This window comes from Puma concolor, chromosome D2 (genome assembly GCF_028749965.1).
Source record: "Puma concolor isolate L17-30 chromosome D2, mPumCon1.1.hap2, whole genome shotgun sequence".
Classification (NCBI taxonomy): Eukaryota; Metazoa; Chordata; class Mammalia; order Carnivora; family Felidae; genus Puma; species Puma concolor.
Window position 1 is genome coordinate 35,001,429 of NC_141677.1, and position 18,439 is coordinate 35,019,867.

General features: G+C 38.1%; 1 protein-coding gene across 7 annotated transcripts in view; it reads right to left on the reverse strand.

Moving 5' to 3' along the window:
- Positions 1-18,264, reverse strand: part of PPP3CB (protein phosphatase 3 catalytic subunit beta) — a 58,738-nt gene extending 40,474 nt beyond the window's left edge. For 2 of the 7 annotated variants that reach the window (XM_086680005.1, XM_086680004.1), the window contains exons 1-3: positions 18,069-18,261; positions 2,919-3,119; positions 2,113-2,237 (exon numbers count right to left, since the gene is read on the reverse strand). In XM_086680005.1, coding sequence (XP_086536131.1) covers positions 2,113-2,237; positions 2,919-3,119; positions 18,069-18,153 — 411 coding nt within the window. In that variant the 5' untranslated portion in view covers positions 18,154-18,261. Of the gene's footprint in view, positions 1-2,112; positions 2,238-2,918; positions 3,120-18,068 lie in introns of all 7 variants that reach the window. The other 5 variants (XM_086680008.1, XM_086680009.1, XM_086680010.1 and 2 more) reach the window with 5 other exon arrangements.
- Between the last annotated feature and the right edge of the window lie 175 nt (positions 18,265-18,439).

The window sequence follows — 18,439 nt, forward strand, 5'->3', positions numbered from 1 at the left end:
GCTGTGTTACGAAGGCAATACCCATTTTTTATGTTTATTTTGTTGGTTATACTTGTTGCCTTACATAAGGTAGGGGCTTATTATCTAAACTGATTCAAAGAAAGTATAATTTAAAAAAGAAGAATATTAAAATAAGCAATAAAGCAGATGCTTTTCTCTAAGTAGATTTATTTATTTATTTAGGTTTTATTTTTAAGCAATATCTATACCCAACGTGGGGCTCGAATTCACAACCCTGTGATCAAGAGTCGCATGCTCTACTGACTGAACCAGCCAGGCACCCCTCTAAATATATTTAACACAAGAGACTCACATTTTATTTATTTGGTTAAAAAAAAAAAAAAAAAAAAAGGAAAGACATTTCATATGGAAATATAATTATACACAAGAAGAAAAACAAACTTTATTTTTAACAAGTTAAGGTATATTAAAATCTTTAACTACTCACACCTTCATTTTATTCACAAGGAAAAAAGAAACTAAGCCAGGGAAATACTTATTAAACTCTGTCTTTTTTGCTTTCTTTATTATTTTCCTTTTGTAACAGTAAAATATATTAAAAGAGTCAGCTACAAAACATTCTAATACAAGGACATACACACCAATATGCTTAGTTCCCAATAAGCTTCCTAAAATTGTTCATTTTGTTTTTCCAAAGCCCCCAATCTTTTTGTTAAGAAGGGCCATTTTCTGATTTCCTTGCAACTGTGGGGGAAGTTTAAGGCAACTGATGAAGAAACTATGAATAAAGGAAGAACAACTCAGGGGGGAGTAACAAAATTCCTTAGGGAATTTGGGTGGCCAGGGCCCTGAACTCCTTCCTCACTATGAATCCTAGCATACCTCAGAAAGGAGGTTAAAAATACTGGAGAAGGGGATATAAACAACAGGAACCAGCATGGAAATGCACCAGGTAAAGCTTTAATTGTCTACTGGGAGAGGTGGTTAAGAGTACAGGCTTGGAATAAGACTGGCTGTACTGCTTACTAACAATGTGTCCTTGGGCACGGCCTCAGGTTCCTCATCCATAAAATGGATAAAGTAACACTACTTATTTCATATTGTTGTTGTGAGGATTCAATTAATCAGTGTGTGTTATGTGCTTACAATATGCTTGGAACATAGTAAATGCTCAACATAAGTATCTATTAGTAGAGTTTTATCCAACAATTTTACCTCCAAGAATCTGCCCCACAGAAATAATTTAGCAAGTGTGCAAAGATATATATATACACATATACAAAACCTGGTTCACTGAGGTATCATTTGTAATGACAAAAAACTGAGAACACCGTAAGTGTCTAACAATAAGAAATCGATGAAATTAATTGTGGTTTGTTTATTCAACGGAATATAATGCAGCTATTAAAAATATTATAAATTTATATATACTGACCTGGAAAGACATCACAGTATAGAGATATATGAAAAAAGCAAGTTACAGAACAACATTATAATATGGCCACATTTTCAATTAAAAAAGAAGAGAGATGCATATATTAGAAACGGCAGATTGTTCTATATTTACCTTATTTTATTTATATAATTAGAGAAATAAAAGGAGCAAAAAGAACCATGTACTGTTAAGTAATGATCAATAGGTCATTTTAATGCCTCTTAAGTTTTTTAAAAGAAATGAATACTTTCAGAATACACAAAAGACTTGGGTCTTAATAGCTATAGAAGGTGGGATAGAAGCACTACGGTTTAAGCAATAAAAGCATTATAGTATGTTTTATTTAATCAGAGAAAATTCAATTAATCTTTTTTCACATGGGGTAATTAATGCCTTTAGGGGCAAAAGAGATAAATAGCACTAGCTCCTTAGGGCCACTAGATAACAGAACAATAAAGAACCCTCAGTTTGCACATAATTTCCACTGGGAAAAATGGCAATTATAATTTCATAAACATAGTAATACAAAGAAAACAGAATAGTTTGAAAGGCGGAAGAGAATAAATAGTAGTTTTACCTAAAAACTTCAGAATATGCAGAGGTATTAAAAAGAACCCAATATAGGTACTTTAAGGAACTTATTTTACTAGGAATTAATGGAAATCATCTATGGTAACACTTAAAAGCAAATCAAATGACAGTATTATGATTATTACCTCTATACTAAAATAACCTCTGTCCACATAATCACCAAGAAAAAGGTATCGTGTATTAGCAGGTGATCCTCCTACTTCAAAAAGTTTCATCAGATCAAAAAATTGGCCATGGATGTCACCACACACTGAAACAAGAAGATTATTAGATATGAAAAAAAACTCTGAAATAACAAATTTTACTTAAATTCTAATTTCTTTCACATAAGAGATAATGTAAATTCTATCAAGAAATGTCTCAGAAGGAAGTCAGAGTCTATGAAGAGTCCTAATAGGGATGATGTACCCAAGTGTTCATGTGCTCAAGATCTAGAACAAGATTTAACAAAAATAATGAAATTTGTAGTTAGTGACAAAATTTTCACCTAAATTTATAAAGTTCCTCTTCAGGAAGCCAAGCTTATGTTTTAAGATTACAAAATTATAATGGTGGCAGTTAAAATCTCCATTCTAACGCAACACTTTCTATTGACTGCTATGTTGACACTGAGGTATTTTCCCCTAATAATTGAAAGCAAAGTAAATAAGAATTTGTTGAATCAAATTGGATTATGGCCAACACAACTGATGAAACCTTCACAAAAACATATTAGACCAACTTCTGCACTCAGGTTACTTAGGATCATGCTTATTCACTAAAAACAGGCAAAAATTAAAAAAAATTACAAAAAATAATTTGGAAATTCAAGATAATGTCCATGTAATATTAATTTAGTATACCATACACTGAAGAATAAGCAGCCCTATATCCAAGCAACCAAATAATGGTATAATCAAAAAAACAATATCCAAAACATAAATAAGTATACCTGTAATTGGAGCCTCTACTTCTATCATGGTTTTCTCTCTCCGAAGGATGGCAGCACCCTCATTGATAATTCTAAGTGCAATTTCTTCATCTACCCGACCTTCTTTTACTAAGTGATTCTTCAGAACATCAACCCTGGGTATCCCATCCATATCAAATACTTCTTCAGATGTCAAGCGATGTGTTGGGGGAAAAGGTACAGCTGCAATTTTTTTTAATTAATAAAAAATAAATCACCATTAATATATTAACATAAATACTAATTAATGGATCTAGATAAACAAAAGTAAAACTTGAAAAGCTAGAGTGTTTATTTATTTACTGGATAGAGGTGTTAATTTTTTAAAAGGTTTTTTAAAGAAGAGTAATCAAATTATACTTTTTACTTATATATAATAGCATGTTCTTTGTTGAGACTTATTAGAGAAATGAACTGCCTCAAAATTAAAAGTTCTTTCAGGATAACTAAAGTTTTCTTTAAGCGATAACATTTTTTGGCAGAATTCTCAAAACATACACTCTTCACCTTAAGGAAGCACAATAAATGTAACTTAAACCTGAATAGAAAGAAATCCCAAATATAAAGTGACATACCATGTTTATAATAAGGAAGTTAAAAACAATGTTTTCTGCCCAACTTGAAAAGAAACTCTCCAGGGACACCTGGGTGCTCAGTTGGTTGAGCATTCAACTCTTAATTCTGGCTCAGGTCATGATCTCACGGTTCACCCACGTCAGGCTCTGTGCTGGCTGCATGGCTGCCTGGGATTCTCTCTCTTCCCCGCTCTCTCTGCCTCTCTCTCTCTCTCAAAAATAAATAAACATTAAAAAAAAAAAAAAAAAGAGCTAGGGTCACCTGGGTAGCTCAGTCAGTTAAACATCCAACTCTTGATTTCAGCTCAGGTCTTGATCTCACAGTCATAAGATCGAACCCCACGACAGGCTCTGCACTGACAGTGAGGAACGTACTTGGGATTCTCTCTCTCCCTCCCTCTGCCCTTCCTCCACTTGCTCTCTTTCTCTCTCTCTCAAACATTTAAAAAAACAGCTAGTTCCTCTTAAAAAACAAACAAATAAACAAAAAAACCCCAAGAAACCTTAGGGGCGCCTGGGTGGCTTTAGTTGGTTGGGCATCCAACTTCAGCTCAGGTCATGTTCATGAGTTAGAGCCCCACGTCAGGTTCTGTGGTGACAGCTCAGAGCCCGGAGCCTGCTTCAGATTCTGTGGTTCCCTCTTTCTCTGCCTCTCCCCCTCTTGCTCGTGTGTGCTCTCTCTCTCTCTCTCTCTCTCTCTTTCTGTCTCTCTGTCTCTCAAAAATAAAGACATTAAAAAATTTTTTCTTAAAGAAACTTTTAGAGATATAGATAAAACAAATATTTATAAAATTTAAATTCATTTAGATGCAAATATAGATTTTTTTCCCTAGTGTTTATTTTTGAGAGGGGGGAGAGGGGCAGAGGAAGAAGGAGAGAAAGAAATTCAAGCAGGTTCTGTGCTGACAGCACCGATGATGCAGGGCTCAATCTCACGAACCATGAGATCATGACCTGAGCCCAAATCAAGAGTTGGACGTTTAACCGACTCAGCCAACCAGGCATGCTGCGCACATAGATTTAAAACAGCATTAATAAATGGTAATTTTGAAATACTGCTTTTTCTCCTACCTCCTGTTTTACAAAACATCTTCATTCAAAATCTTTATGCGCATCTTTGACATCAAATGTATGTAATGCATTCCTTATCACTGTAGGCATTTTTAAGTCATCTAACACTTTTTTCAAAGGCTAATCTTCACTTTCATTCAAGTTGTTTGATATATCACTTATTGAATACACATAAAATGTTATCACTGCAAATTAATCCTAAGCCACAGTTCCCATATATATTACCAACTGTACTCTAAAACTGCTATTGGGAAACAGAATGAGAAACTAAAAGGTCTATTTTCAACAGTATCTAGCACAATTTTGAGGTTCTATACCTAGGAAAAATTACTACATATCTGTTAAATTTATTTGACTCCTTTTCACTGACTCCAACAAGTGGCCTCATTAAACATTCAAAATCAGCTTGAAGTAGTTTTACGCTCTTTACCAAATAGTACTTTGTTTCTTAAAACAAAGCAAGAGAATTTATAGTAAAAGTCTGTATATAGTCTCAAATGTAAGGCAGCTCCCTCTTTTCTGAAATATTGTTTTAGAAAAAACTCACTTTATATTTGGGCATACACCATATAGTATTTTCTTGATGTTTCAGAGTCATCACTGTAATTATCAATTATTATACAGAAGCCTGGAAATGTATAGGACCAATTGCTTCTTTACATTTCAACTTAAACTAAAAAAACTAAAAACTGGAGCCTGGGTTAGAATTATATCAATTACCTGAGAAAGAATAATTAGTAACCATGTTCTATCTTACTGGGAAAAAAAAAAAAAAAAAAACAGGACTAACTCAATACTCTGGAAGTGAGATAAGAACTAGGCAGAGGGATGTCAACCAATTCTAAAAGACTTTGAAATCACCAATCCCTCTTGCTTTCTTTGATACTTAGTAAAACAAAATTGGAACTTCTTTACTTGCTCTTCATTAGAACACATATATTCCCATTACTTTTTACCACATTTAGAACAAAGTATTAAAACACATTTTGTTCCCTCAAGTATAGTATGTCCAGAGTCTAATAAAATAAAAATCTCTGTTAAAGTATGTTTTTCTCTAGCCATAGACTAAACAGACCAAACTTGCCCCTAATCAGTAAACTAATTGTTTAAGAACTGCAGATTTTAATAACTGATTGCTAAATAAATCACAAGGTGCTCTGAGACATTACAAAAAGGAAAAGCTTAAATATCTCAAACACAAATTTCTGAGATCAAGATGGGATCACATTTTTCTCATCAGGCCAAGAAAAATTTTTTAGCACTCTATTCAGGAAAACAGATACTCTTTAAGATGTTGCATTCTAGATTATATATACTTTCTAATAATCAAAAACAAAGTTCCACTCCTGGCTGAATTCTATTCAAACTGCAGAACTTCCTAAAAACCCAACTGGGAGACCAGCCCCATCCCCACAATTCAACCAGTCACCAGTGTTACTACGTATTTTCATGCACACTGTGAATGCTCCACTGCAATTCACACTGAAGTATTACCCCCAAGAGCCAAAGCGCCTTTATTTATCTAAAAAACTGCTCATGGGTAAGTCATCTATAGACCTATGCTCTTCCACTTTTTCAACTCAAGGCATACTTTTACATGTCAAGACTAGCTGGGATACATTCTAAGGAATGTACAGGTTGAAAGATAAAGAAATGCCATCACAGATAAAAGCAGATGAAAACTTTAAATCAGTGTTATTCTAACAACACAATGCTGAAATTAGAAAATGAAGTTTCAAAAGAATATATTTTAATATATCAGTAAATAAGGAAAGGCATGTAGAAAGGCATAAGAGGAAAAAGGCATGTGCTCTTTGTAGAAGGAGAGAGGAGTTGTAGCAGGTGATCTGACCAGGCAAAAGAAAGCCAACCAAAATAGAATTTGGCCTAACAGGGGGTTAATTATTGACCCTACTGGTCAAAGAGTTAAAAAAAATTTTTGTCATCAAAAATTAATATTCTTGGGGCTCCTGGGTGGCTCAGTCCGTTGAATACCTGACTCTTGATTTCGTTGCAGGTCAAGATCCCAGGGTTATGGAATAAAGCCCCACATCAGGTTCTGCCCTGAGCATGGAGCCTGTTTAAGATTCTCTCTCTGCCCCTCTCCACTTGCACACACCCTCTAATAAAAAATATATATATATATTTTTTTTTTCTCAACTACTTTAATTCCTAAGTCATTTTACAGCATTCCCATCTATTTTCAGGCTTTTAAATTTTTTTCTTTTGGGGAGCCCGGATGGCTCAATTAAGCATCTGACCTGATCTCATCTCAGGTCATGATCTCACCATTCTGTTTGGGAGACTGAGCGCAAGCAAAGTCTGCTCCCTTGCTCTCTGCCCCTCCCCCACTCATGCATGTGTACTTCTCTCAAAATAAATAAACAAAAAAAAGTTTTTCTTTTTATTTCTAATTCATCTTTAGCCAATTATTCCTGCTTTTCTAGGATATTCTTCTAATACATTTTTCCTCCTTATTTTCAGACTATTTTTCCTACTCTCCTATATTTATGATAGGAAAAAAGCAGAATATAAATATATGCAAATGTAATGTGAATGGTCAATAACTGAGATGGCTAAAAATGAGGATTAGCTAGAATAAAGAGCTACAAAATAATCTCAAATCACCAAGTTTCCAACACTAGGAAACTTGAATTGGTAATATTCATTTGACCAACTATTCTGTTGAAACATTTCCTTTAACCCAAATTTTGGCATGAAGCACACACATCTATATAGTAATCAATAACATTCACAAGTTATTTTCATTCAGATTTAATGTATGGCAACTAAAAAAATGTATAAAGCAAGTTTTAATTTAGGAAGTTGGAAAAACAAACCAGGGATAGTATTGACCAGGGATAGGGGAAGAACAGATACACTTTTTCTACTACTGGGTAAGGAATCCTAGAAATCAACTAACTCCTCCTATTCCCCAACTCTAAGCAAAGGCTACAAAAGTATTAGCTAGCCCTACAAGGCCGCCAACACCAACTGGGGTACATGCAGCCTATGTCAACTGAACAACTTTACTACAAAGAATCATTCAGAGGCCTGTGCTTCTGATCATTGCCATTATTGGCAACTATCCAAATAAAGTCTCTCCTGTCATCTACATTTCTGACTTTTTCTCAGTATTTCTCTTACACCACACCATCTCTGGCTGTTCTCCTCCTTCTCAATCCTCTTCATTTAAGCCTCCAGAAATCCCATCATTTAAAAAAAATATTTATTTTTGAGAGAGAGAGAGAGAGAGAGAGAGAGAGAGAGAGAGAGAGAGAGAGAATGGGGGAGGGGCAAAAGGAGACGGGGACAGAAGATCCAAAACAGGCTCTGGACTGACAGCAGAGACCCTGATGTGGGGCTCAAACCCACAAACCACCAGATCATGAACTGGGCCGAAGTTGGTCACTTAACTGACTGAGCCACCCAGGTGCCTCATTATTTTTTTAACTCATCCCTCTTCCCCCAACACACACACACACACACACACACACACACACACACACACACACACACTTTAGATCTTCATAGTAATGCTGTCTTCATCTCTTTATCTTAATTAAATCTTAGTTATCCTGAAGGATAATACTTTCCAAACCCTTTTTTCAAAATAGATGCTGTGCATTCTTCCACACTCCACTACTCTTAGCAGAGAAGGCTTTAGTCTTAAGTGTTGCTTTGCATTACCATTTCCAATTCCATCACTCCACTGAAGAAAAAAATACCTTCTCCTTTGAGGCTCATGCCTTCTAGATAGTTTATCCTTGTCCCTGCCATCTTCTAAACTTCTAGTCGTTTCTCACATGCAACTCCAGCTCCTGGCTTGCAGGCCTTCTCCATGCTAAATCCCACCATCAATGTCCATGCAGAATGATCTACCTAAAACATAAGAACTGAGAAGTTTGAGTTCCACTCCACTTCAACTCCTCAGCCTTGACCATAATTACTGCTCCACCTCTGAAATCCTGAACTCCAATCTCTCACTCAATGATTAAAACCTCCTAACCTTTCAGTTCCACTCCCATTACTCCATCTATTCTTCAACTGTATTAAAAACTTAGACAACCCCTCCTTATCAACTCCCTTCTGGATACCTTTGCTTCTTATACTTTTAAAGTATTCCATCATTCACCCACTTTCTAAACAACATTCTAAATTGTTTTGCCCTTTTGTCATATTCTACCTATAAGGGAAACCTGCAATTCTTGGATGAATTTGCTTCTAAACTTGGGTGCTAAGTATAAAATCATCAAAATGGCTCTGTGCTACTACAAATTCATGGTCCCCAATGTAGTTGGTCATTGGCACTTCTCAGCAATCCTATTAAACATTCTGTCTCCCATGCTTCTCAGTAGAAATTTCAAATGGTCCCCTTTCTTGAACCGTCACTCACTTTATCTCTTACTCAGTAAATCAACTTTGTGTCCAATTTCAGAGAAAATGGAGGCCTTCAGACCAAACTTCACTTCCCTCCTCTCCATCCACACGTCTACACCAGTATGCATCTTTAAATTTCTCCCCATCTGAGGAAGAGATACTCCTATCCTTTACTAAACACTATTTGTATCCTGAATCCCACTCCCCCAACCTCTTAACTGCAGTCATCCCCTCCACCCCTCCTATGATTCTATTGTTTCCTCTGCCTCTGCTTCTCCACTGGGTCTTTCCTTTGAGCAATTAAACATGCTTAAATCTTTATGATCTTAAAAATTCAGGGGGAACCTGGGTGGCTCAGTCGGTTAAGCATCCAACTTTGGCTCAGGTCATGATCTTGCAGTTCGCGGGTTTGAGCCCTGCGTCAGGCTCTGTGCTGAGAGCTCAGAGCCTGGAGCCTGCTTCAGATTCTGTGTCTCCCTCCCTCTCTGGCTCTCCCCTGCTTGTGCTCTGTCCCTCAGCAATAAATGTTAAAAAAAATTTTTTTAAAAATTCAAACAAGTAACTCTCTTTTACTCCTCATCCCTGTTTCTGCCATATATCCTTTATTTTGAGAACTGAGCTTTTTGAAAGGGTATTAAGATCTGCAATGGGTATCTTCCTTTTTGACTTTTTGTCTATTTTCCTTAATCCATATTTATCTGATTTCTGCTCTATTCCTCCACCTTATAACTCTCTTCTCTCTTGGGTTCTTGAAAGCATTCACCTGGTTTTTCTTCTACTTCTCTGGTCACAACTGATTGGTCTATTTCATGGACTTCTAGTCTTTCTCCTGATCCTTAAATGTCAGTGTGTGTCCTATGATTCTGTCCTTGGCTCTCCTATCATACTGCTCTGAATTAGTGATCTCATTCATAACTACAGTTTCAAATAAAATCTACATTTTGAGGACCCTCAAATAATAGACTGCTCAGTCGAAAGCCCTCCCCTAAACTCCAGATTCCCAGTAAACTATCAAATATCTCCACTGGGATTTTCCATACATATCTCAAATTGAGTATGTCCAAAATTTAGTGTGTGATTTTCCCCCCTAAACCATTATCCATAGTTCCCATCAAGGAATTGTCCTAGAATTCTCTTTATTTCTCACCCTCCATGGCCAATAGGTCCTAAATAATTACCTGAACTGTTTCTGCTCATTTGGTTCTAAGACACTGAATAAGGGCTTCTATTCTAGAATTACTACAATCTTTCCAATTTTGTCTACTCTACAACACTCAGAATATGCTTTCTAAAATTCAAATCTCAACCTTCTCTTGATTCAAGACTGGCTTTATTATACAAAATCCAAATTCTTTATCTTCACATGGCATGCGAGATCCCTTGTGATCTGAACCTTGCCTACATTTCCAACCGTCATCTTTTGTCACTACCTCACATTCCAGATACATCCTACACTCCATATACTTATTTTCATTTTTAAAATTACATCACTGGGGCGCCTGGGTGGCGCAGTCGGTTGGGCGTCCGACTTCAGCCAGGTCACGATCTCGCGGTCCGTGAGTTCGAGCCCCGCGTCAGGCTCTGGGCTGATGGCTCAGAGCCTGGAGCCTGTTTCCGATTCTGTGTCTCCCTCTCTCTCTGCCCCTCCCCCGTTCATGCTCTGTCTCTCTCTGTCCCAAAAATAAATAAACGTTGAAAAAAAAAATTTAAAAAAAAAAATAAAATTACATCACTTATTTTTAATCTCCATACTTTCGAACACCCTATTGTTTGGGGGTACACTATTCCCATCTTTTACCTAACCTCTCCTTGTCTTTAAATGTCACTTCAGTGTTCCAATTCTTGAAAATTCTTCATGTTCCCAGACTAGGTTAATGGTGTCCCTTCCTTTGTGGTCCTATAGCATAGCATATAATGAAGACCTATATCATGGCACTTAACAATTACACTGTAAATATGTCTCCCCTACATGCTTATGAACTCTTTGGAAGGGGGAGGCTATGTCTTTCATAACTACACAGTGATTAGAACACTGTTACCATTGAATGTCTACTAAATTAATGATATAATTTCTAAAATACTTGTATATCTTGACACTATATAGCAATGACAGTATATTTATACTGCTTTGTTTACAAAGTACTTTCACATACATAATCCTACATGATTTTCAGAGGCATCCTGGGGGTTTAGTAGGGCAGGTTTTATCCCTATTTCACAAAAGGGAAAACAGGTTCAGAGAAGTTAAATGGCTCTCTCAAGTGTTTCAACTAGTAAGGGGCAGAATCATGGCTGAAATTGAGGTCAGAATGCTACTCCAGTACAATCTGTCCTATACCAACAAAATGACAATGCTCTTCTGACAAAAAGTCTTCTCATCATGAAAAAGGGCATAACCCACCCAGGTGCTAGAGACAGAAGCATGCACTGGCCACATCCTCTAAGAACAGATTCAATAAAACCTACAGCACAGTCTTCAAAATTTCAAGGTATTCCTTGGATTCCTTTTAGTCTGTGGTGGTGATTTGAATATAGTACCTTTCCCTCAAAATTGGTTATCCTTCCTGTCTTACTTTTGTCATGGTTATCACCATTCTCTGTCACTGGGACTTAAAATTTTGGTGTCATTGTTCTCTTTCAGGACTCCAAGTCCTATTGATTCTTCAAATTCTCTTCATTTTCTTGTATCTCCATTGCTGCAATACTAGTTCAATTCTTATCACTTTGTGTACTAAAAAAATCTAACTCAGCTCTACTTTCCCTTCCCCTTGATTAACTTACTCAAAAATTTTGTGTAGTTTCTTAAGAACTAAAGAATAAAGGGGGGGGGGGGATAAAGAGGAATAAAAAGCCTGAAACTTATTTCTAAGATCCTTCTCTACTTGACCATTCCCAGTCTTTTACATGCCATTCCAATCTTTGCCTCCAACTACAATTGTTCAATTTAATCAATCCCTAAAGCAAAATTAGTCTGATCATTGTCTACTTAAAAAGTTTTGCTCTTCTGTTCCCATACCCAATCACTGATCCAATAGGAACTACCTTCTAATATTATTCAGAATTTGTATCACATCTGGTTTCTCATTCCCTTAATTCATGCTTTGGTCATTTTGTACTTGGACTACTTTGCTCCTGAGATGCTGAAGAAAGAATTTTTATTCCCCTAGAATTGCTACAATCTTCTTTTTTTAAGTTTTTTTTTTTAATGTTTATTTGTTTTTGAGAGAGAGAGAAAGCAGAGGAGGGGCAGAGAAAGGGGAACAGAGGATTCAAAGCAGCCTCTGCGCTGAGAGCAGCAAGCCCAATGCAGGGCTGAAACTCACAAACCATGAGATCATGACCTGAGCCAAAGTTGGATGTTTAACCAACTGAGCCACTCAAGTGCCCCCTACAATCTTTTCAATTTTGTCCACTCTACAAACTTGGAATACTCTACCTAAAATTCAATAATTAGGAGCACCCAGGTGGCTCAGTCGATTGGGCATCCGACTTCAGGTCAGGTCATGATCTCATGGTTCGTGAGTTTGAGCTCCACGTTGGGGTCTGAGCTGACAGCTCAGAGCCTGGAGACTGCTTCAGATTCTCTCTCTCCCTCTGCACCTCCCTTGGTTTCTCTCTCTCTCTCTCTTGAAAATAAAAACGTTAAAATTAAAGAAAATTAAAATCCAATAATTAATCTTCTGATACTCTAAAACAATTTTTTTAACACTTATTCATTTTTTGAGAGAGAGAGACAGAGCATGAGCAGGGAAGGGACAGAGAAAGAGGGAGACACAGAATCCAAAGCAGGCTCCAGGCTCTGAGCTGTCAGCACAGAGCCTGATGCCAGGCTCGAACTCACAAACTGCGTTATCAGGATTTGAGCCAAAGTCAGATGCTTTATCAGCTGGGCCACCCAGATGCCCCAATCTTCTGATACTCCAAGCATCTTCCCTGCTATTATTTTGTTCTACACAATACTATATTACCTTTCAAAAACCAAGATACTGGATCACTCTTCTATTTTAAAACGTTCAATAATAATAATGGCTACCGTTCATTGAATATTTATCATGTGCCAGCCCATGTACTTTATTTGGTCCATCTCCATTAATCCTTCAAAAACCCCATAATAATACTTTATTAACTCTGTTTTACAGATGAGAACATTGAAGCTTGGTGACATTAAGTATCTTGTCTACAGTGGAGAGGTTATTAAGGTTGAACTAGGATTCAAACCCAGGCAATTGGATTCCAGAGCCTGTGTTCTTAATCATCCAGAGACTATACTGATTATTAGCTTAAGTTTCAGCTCCTCAACTTAGTGTACAAAAGACTGTTTCCAACTTCATCTCCTGCCACTCCCAGCCAGGTACTTTACATACTACTGTCACAAATTTTCAAGCTTTCCACCCCCCGCCCCTCTCCCAACTCCATGCCTTTCTGCTATTTTCCCTACTCCAGTCCTACCTCCTTTCTGGAAAAATTCTTCTCATCCTTCAAGGCTCACCTCAAAACATAATCCTCTCACTGATGCTTTTTCTCCAAATAAGGGAGTCAACTCCTTCTTTATAGCTCCAATAGCACTTTGTACAAAATTTGTTATATTATTTATTTGCAATGATATCTCCCTCACTAGAGTGCCAGCACTCCAAGAGAATCTACCTTACTTAAATTGTATCTAATCCAAGCCTGTATCCCCAATGCCTAATAATTATGCTTTGGTACTCAATAAATGTTGCACAAATAAGTGGTTCCAATCCTCTATTTATATCCTACCCTTCCTTCAAGGTCTCTTTCTTCCTATACAAACCCTTGTTAGACCATTCCAGTCCAGAGTCATCACTATCTCCGTTGAACCCAAAAGAGTCACTGGCTCTGTCACTTATCTAGCAATTAATGACCCATCCTTATGACATATATAAATAACTTCTCATGAATACTTATTTCTTCAAGGACCAAGTTTGTTTTTCATTTTTTATACTTTTGTTGTCTCCCTACAGTTCTTAGCATACAGCAGGCATTTAATAAATATTTTGCTATTTGATTATTCTGGTGTTCCAAAATAAATTTTACATAACATACAAGGATGCCCAATTATCTTCAGCTAATTTTATCTGTGTGTAAATAAACACTTCTATGATAAAATGAAATGAAGTCATATGACTGGTATTAAGATAAACCTCATTTAATAAATTAAGATTCTTTTCACCAAACTTTTCCTTACAATTCTTGCTAATTCATCGAATAGCTCTGGAACCTGAGCTTTTGCCTTAGTACTGAGCAGCTGTATTTCCTCCTTGGCATTTTCCTTCTAAGAAGACCATTACCACAATGTTCTCTCCTTTCCTCTCTTTCTCCCTCCCTCTATCTCTGTCTCTCTCTCATACACACACACACACACACACACACACACACACACACTTTTCTCTGTTCCCTCACTTTCTTTAGGACACATGGTACTGAAGATTTATTTTAGTATGCTTAACAGTTTAATGGGGGTGGAAGGAAGAAGAAAAATCATTTTCAAGAGTTATCTTTTTAGGGGCGCCTGGGTGGCTCAATCAGTTAAACATCTGACTTCAGCTCAGGTCATGATCTCAAGGTCTGTGAGTTAGAGCTCCGCACTGGGCTCTCTGCTGTCAGCACAGAGCCTACTTTGGATCCTCTGTCCCCCTCCCTTTCTGCCCCTCCCCTGCTGGTTCTCTCTTTCACACAAAATAAATAAATGAACTTTTTTAAAAAAAGTTATCTTTTTGGATAGGTAAGTCTGCAAAATAAATTTTGTAAACAAAAATTAAAATTCAAGTTGGTTTAAAATATGATGAAATAGAACTAGCAAGAAACACTGAAGTAGCCATGTGACCCAAAGACATATGTGGGTCATCTAAAAATCTGTAATGAAAATAAGCAATCCTAATAAAACTAAGGTACTAGACAATTCTTGAGCCAAGTGACCTAAGATTTATAAGCAGGACAGCTGGCAATAGAACCTAAATGAATGTTAAGTCTGCCCATCAGAAATGTATCAGCTTAAAAAACAACACACACACATACTTCAGCATTTTGGTTCAATCTGAAAGTCTGATCACCTAAGACATAAGATTAATATAACCTAGGAAATAAGGAAAAAATATTGAATGCAAAAGAAAGTGAGTCACATTGTACATACTAAATGAACATATACACAATATAGACAATGCACTCTAAGTGATAACGGTGAATTTTTTATATCAAGACTAACAGACCTAATAATCTCAAGAGACAATCAAGTTTTACAAATCTGGGACCTCATTTATATGGCAAAAAGCACTTAAAAGAAGTATTTAAAAATATCTGGAAATAAAAGGTAGCATCTGGACAATTCAGGTCAAGTAAATTGGCGGGGGAGGGAGAGGAGGGAGAGCAATATACATAAATTCAGGGTTTTATGCTTCAATTACAATACCAATTTTGCTGATGTGGCAGTAAGGCACTTAGGCAGATACAATTAGCCATTTTTGCTAGTTTGTTTCTATTTTATTTCCAACTTCTTATTTTAGCTGAAGAACAGAAAAATGCTTAACAGAAAATAGCTAAGAGGGCATATTATCTCACCTAAACCATTGGGTTACTGCAACTTTCAAACAGAATTTGACCTGAGCCAGCAGCAGCTGGAGTAGGCTCAGAAATGAATTTGCCTGAACTAACCAGGAAACCTAATCATCCATAATCAGCGATATAATAATTTCACTAAAAGGCTAATTACGTTAATACATGAATCACCTACAGTATTTCCAGATCTCAAACTTCACATGAAAGTGAACTTCAGGCACATGATCTTTAACACAGAAAGATCTATATCCCCTTCAAAACCGGCCTCCTAACTAGAAGTGTAAGAGCATAAAATTTAGAGACAAGAAGGAAAAGTTTCAGAAAGTAAAAGACTACCTGTATTCAATGCCAATGATGGTGTCCATAATATTACTACTATGAGATGGTATAGATCCAAAACTAGCACATACTAGACTTATAAGAAATCTGGATTTTAACAAGTTGAACCAGCACTGTGGTCATGTATTTTCTGGCAAGGGTGTTCTCTCTCATCAAGTAAAACATTATGGTACAATTACTGAAAGAAGGCAGGCAAGAAAGAAGCCTGAAGATGAAATCTAAAAATGGTTTCTGTATGAAAGGTGAATTTCCCAGTAATTTCTGAGGAAGCCAGAGCTGAGATGAGCAGGGCAAACTAGTCTGTTTCCACCATTTCTAAACATGTGATCCTTATCAGGCTTTCTAATTGCTAATGAATTCCATAAAGAAATCAAAATTGTCCTGGTGAAGAATATACTACCAAGCACATGAGATCTTATATCCATGAGCTCTACTTATAATTCTATAAATGTATAATTTTCCACACCAACAAGCTCTTTTCCTATTTACCTAAATCAAAGGACTTTTATTCCACACCAATAACCTATAAATATGACTGTTGTGGATTCACAACTCACCCCTAAGGAATATACCTTATGTTTGCAATCTTATTTTTACCGTATTAAAGCAGTACAGGGAAAACATTACCATATATATGACAAAAACCAAGAAGACTCACAAGCATAAGGATAGCAAAAACTTTGTTCGGGAATGTGACTAGTCCTAATAGTAGGGTGAAAAGTGCCCAGAGAAATGAACATACAACTCATATACCTACTCAGAAAAAGAAGAGACAGCCCATGTCTCTGTTCCCAACCCCCGCAAAACTTAGGATAAATGCCTGAACTACCAATCTTTTTTTCTCTTCTTCTCTTTTTACACAGATTTCTCAGGATTCCATAAACTCTTTAATCAGCTCATTTCAATGACTGGCCCAACTCGATATACCATTAACTTTTAAAAATTGTCTACATAAGCCTGGATACAAATCAGTGTTATCATTAAAGGAGGCTCAAATTGAAAAATTAAAATTAAAAAAACACAAAGGAAAAAGGTTTTCTTGTTCTTAAATATTTTAATGGAATCATTTCTGGTCAAATTGCAAAAAGTGGACTAACAGTGTTTAAACATTGTACCAGTATATTTGAGAAGCTGAATGAAAATGAACAAATGAAAGAAGTATCTACCTTTCCAAAATAAATGTAATACGATAAAGAAAACTTTATTCTAAAATGATGTCAATGTATTGACCAAGCTGCATATGGTAAATAAACATCATTTCAAATTCTGTTTTTCACCTCCACAGCAGCGTATGAAGTTGATGGGTTCTCCTAGAGAGCATGGAAATCTTAAGCAACAGTCAATTTGCCCTCAATTTCTCTATTTAAAATTTTTCTGCTGACCTGTTGTCGGTAAACATACATATATTCTGCCCACCTGAGAAATATTTAATTTTTTTCTATGGGTATGTGTTCACAAGGTGAGGGGTAACCCTTTTGGCCTCTGACCAGTGTTGACGGTTTTCTAAGTAAATGCTTTTTCCTATCGATCAGGTTTTTTGGGTTTTTTTTTTTTTTTCTTTATGCTGCCTTTTCTCCATCTTCTCTGCACTTAAAGCCAGGACCCCCAAATCCTGCCTCGTCTCTTCACCCTTGTCCAATCCCACATGGTTCCCCCAGTTTCCGCGTAGAGTGACACCTGAGGGCCAAGCGCGAACCCCTGCGGCTGGCGCTAACTAGGCGCGAATCGGGCGGACGGCTGTCACTGGGGAGCAGGCGTGGGCCAAAGCCGAGGTGATTTCTGACTGCTCATCGCCCGGCCCCGCGTGGCTGAAGGTCTCCGAGCCCCTCGGTCCGCCCAGGCAAGCCAGGCGTGCAGCTGTCGCGGAGCAGGAAGCTAATCGCGGCCTCTGGGCCGCTTTGACAGGCCCAGGAGGAAAAGAAATGGGCTCACTGCAGATCGGAGACTCACCCCCACAACTAGAAGACCTCGAGAGCGAAACCCCCGCCTCGGGCCTGAAGGCATGCGGGAGACCGCGGAGCCGCCGCTACCGACTCAGCCCAGCCCAGCAGGGGCCCGCCCAGGGGCCACTCCCCAAGGGAGGCAGCCAGTCACTCGCCCGCCCTTCCGGGCCCGCTCCGGAGGGGACGGTCTCCCGCCCGCCCTTACACACAGCTCCTCAGGCCAGGCCCCCAGGGCTTCGTCCACCTCTCACCTTTGACGACGCGGTCAGCCCCGGGAGGGGGCGGCGGGGGCGGGGGTGGGGGCGGTGCAGCCCGGGCCGGCTCCGGGGCGGCCATGCTGGGCCCGGGGCTCGGCTAGGCGCTGGGCCGGGCGGGGTTGGGGGCGGGGGCGGCGGCTACCAGAGCCAAGCGGCGGCGCCGCCGGGGAACATGGCGGACCCTCTTTCCCTACAGAGGGGCTAAGACCGGCATGCACCGCGCTTGCGGGGGCGGGGGCGGGGCAGACTCTAGGGACCTGGGCAAAATTACTGAGGCTGGGAGAGAAACAGGACGAGGCCAAGGGATCAGGTTAAAATTCTGGGCAGGCAGAAACAATAGACCGTGAAGAGGAAGGGCTATCTAT